The following is a 3412-nucleotide window of genomic DNA, read 5'->3' as shown; positions in this document are numbered from 1 at the left end:
ACTGTTATAATTCTCTAATAAGGAATCAAAATTGATAGTTGTTTCCCTTAATGAAGGATATTTGACACATCCATTTTATGTCTTTCAGGGAATCATTCAAGATCCTCAGTTCTCAGCTGGGAATGACAAGAGTTGTGCTAAGACTCTTTGATGATCTTCCGATGCTGCAATATAGTTTATCGACAGGCACAGGTCATAAGGTAATATTTCATGGATCTTTTCTTTTATTTTTATATGAAATATAGATATATACTACATTAGACTCTATTAACCATTTCTTCCCTCTAACCAAAACTCTCTTTTAACCACCAAATTAGTGGGTAGAAAGAAATATTCCTATTGAAAATGCTAGAAAAAATTGCCCTTTGCTGAAATATATTTTGATATATTTAGCATATTTGAATGTATCTCTAATGTATTAAAATTAAAAGTTCTGATAGAATAACTGAAATGCATCAGTAAACATGAGGTGAGGGATTTAATCAAGGCTTGTGTATTGTTTTTGTCAGAGGCCTTTTCTCCCTTTTCACTAACAGAAAGTAGCTGTATAATGAGTATTAACCATGAAACCAAACATTAACATATAATATTTTTATGCAGCTATTACTGATCTGTTTCATTAAATGATTCGACAAAAATTCAGGAAATGATAAGGCACAAAAGTAGACAGATATATGAGCAACATTACAGATTGAAACAAGCAAACCAAAGGTGTTCCAAGGCTGCCTTGTTCCTAAGTACCATCATTTTTGCTACTGTTTCCTTCCCTTGCTAATAAACATTGATTATAAAAGGTCTGTAGTATTTGTTCTGCTATTATTGTACAATACTGCAGTAAGCTACATGCCACAAACAATATCTGTACTACCAGCAGGAAAATGAAATGTTCACTGTAATATTATTTTGTGAAAAGTACCAACACAGATGGCTCCACAGGGACTCAACCACCAAGTAGTCAATTAGTAGCCCATGTGCCCTCACGTCATTTCCCTTTTCCTCAAGTTTCAGGATTTTTTTTCTTATGGTATTATAATTATTGACATTATGAATATTACAGTGTTATTAGCAATATGAAATAGATAGAATATTTCCATAAATCAAGGAAAGGGTAAACAGGAGAGATAGGTCAAACATGATTTACTCATTAAACTAATTAGTGACTAAGGGTTATATGTATAGATATAATTAATAAACCAAACACTTATTGCATGGCATATCCATACATGCCATCCTTGACAGTGTTGGGCTGAAGTTGCTAGAAAATCTATAGGACCAAGAAAAGCAGGTGTCATTGTTTTATAGTGTAAAGTCATTTGGCATATTCATGTGTTCTTGTTCTTCCATTTTTTGTTTGATTTATAATTTGTTAAGCAAAAAATCCTGCTTATGTTCTCTTGGGCTCATAGAGCAACTATAAGATTATATTGGATTATTGTTGTTGGAATTATGTTGCCAGATATACAACTAAATTGACATAGAAATACATTGTTTGATATTATAAAATAAGTTGAATTGAAAGATACAAATGTGGCATGAGAGACTGGAAATGCATTGGATTTACACTGTAGTAAGGTAGTAAGAACAATATTCAATTAGCTGGTCCAATGAGTTTCCCAAATGGATTAGATAAGAGAAAATTTACTATATATTTGTTTACAAAAGGTCCCAACACATGCTCATCTAATTTCCATAAGTCCACTGAACAAACTGGGTTGTTTGTGGAAATACATGGGCCCTGCTTCTCTCTATGCTGATACTGATGCTTCCAGGAAATCCATATCTGGAAATCCCAGCAAGTGGATGTATTTAGAGTTTGTAAGATGTAACACTTACTTTGCACCTACACTACAACAACTTCTCCCATGCTGAAATTGAACCAGATGTATAAATATAGGATATATCTATATCAACTATCCATAATCAAAATACCTCTTGTTGCCCCACTTTATACTATCTGTATATCTATCTGTGGTATCCTCCCCCAGTCCCCTTTCCCGAATCATGCATATATGTGGAATAGGTAGTAGATATCTATAAGCTAAGTTATGCATCCTATCACTAACAGCAGAAATGGTCAGTACATTCAGTATCAGGCTGTACTAATTGTGAGAAAAATAAAAAATTCATAACTTAGCTCAATGCAATGTTTACCTGTGATGGTAGTGACACATGTACATACAGATGTCCCCATTTTGCTTAGGTTAATTTATTGCACTGACTTTCTTATAACAAAAACCAAGGTATTTGTATATCCCATTGAAGATTAATAACAAAAAATAGTAACAAGCTGATGAAAATAAACCAAATTAATATATTTATCATACTAAACATATGGGAAACTGCATTGGTGAAACATTTCATGAATTAGTTATTACTGTGGCTTTGTGACCTACTTTGCAGTCAGCATAGTACATTTTGCTGTACTTTCCTAACACAGCTGGTAAATACTAACTCAGCCTCAGAACCTTTGAGCAGGCAAAGCATATAAGGGTGTGACTGATTGTGGCAGTACAAAGAGTGTAGTTCATTCTACAAAACCCTTCATGGTGTTGTGCATGGTGCACTATGGAACAATTAAAAGTTGCAATATGAAATTTTAGTGCATTATCTTCTGAAATCATTATAAATTGCAATATAAAGATATAAAAAAATATGGTGAAAATAAGGTAAATTAATGAATTTATACTTATAAAGAAAAGAGCTAAAGTTTTTTTTTCATTATTCACTCTGTTGCTATACATTATATAAACTAGTATACAGGAGCAGAGAATGTAATCATTACATAATAATGACTCCCAAAATTATCAAAATAAGTTAAGGAAGATGAAAAAACACAGATTTTAGATTGACTGATTTATGACTTTATTGATGCATCTTTTTTCAAGGTCATTCCAACAAAAGTGTACAAGTAAATTCTAGTATGTCAAAGTATCAATCAGAGGCAATTATACATGCAATGTTTTCAACATGGTAAATCTATCATCATAAAACTTGAAATTAACTGGAAGTAATACATTTTTATTTATTACAGGGTGAAGATGCAATAGTAAGGACTTTAAAGGTCTTGAACAATGTTGTTGACCAAATCTACTTCCCAGTGGAGCATTTTGCCTGGGCACGGGACATGAAAATGGTCAGAGGAAACTCAGCAACCCTTTGGAATGCATCATTAGTTTTATGGGGCCTTTCACTTTTACTAACAATAATAAGGTAAAATATAATGTGTTTATATTTTAAACAAATACAAAGGTGTAATTTGAGGACTATTGAGGATGTCTTCATGGTCTTGTGTGATAAGTGAGGGTTATTCACATTTAACACAATGAGAGCAGCAATATGACCATCTGAAAGGCAGCAAAAGAGCTTAGAGGATGATTGAGGGCTGAAGTAATTCAGAGCTGCCTTCCACTTT

General features: G+C 32.8%; 2 protein-coding genes across 2 annotated transcripts in view; one reads left to right on the top strand and one right to left on the bottom strand.

The window, feature by feature from the left end:
- Positions 1-3412, bottom strand: part of LOC113811390 (peroxiredoxin-like 2A) — a 343946-nt gene that overhangs the window by 19475 nt on the left and 321059 nt on the right. The window lies entirely within an intron of this gene.
- Pex11c (Peroxin 11c) overlaps positions 89-3412 on the top strand; it is a gene marked incomplete at its 5' end in the record, with an annotated part of 18283 nt that continues 14959 nt past the window's right edge. Inside the window, 2 exon segments of the mRNA XM_070120878.1 lie at positions 89-200; positions 3032-3210. Of these exon segments, the coding sequence (XP_069976979.1) occupies positions 89-200; positions 3032-3210 (291 nt within the window).

This window comes from Penaeus vannamei, chromosome 4 (assembly GCF_042767895.1).
Source record: "Penaeus vannamei isolate JL-2024 chromosome 4, ASM4276789v1, whole genome shotgun sequence".
NCBI lineage: Eukaryota > Metazoa > Arthropoda > Malacostraca > Decapoda > Penaeidae > Penaeus > Penaeus vannamei.
Note: the sequence above shows the minus strand (reverse complement) of the source record. Positions and strands in the feature narration are given on the sequence as shown.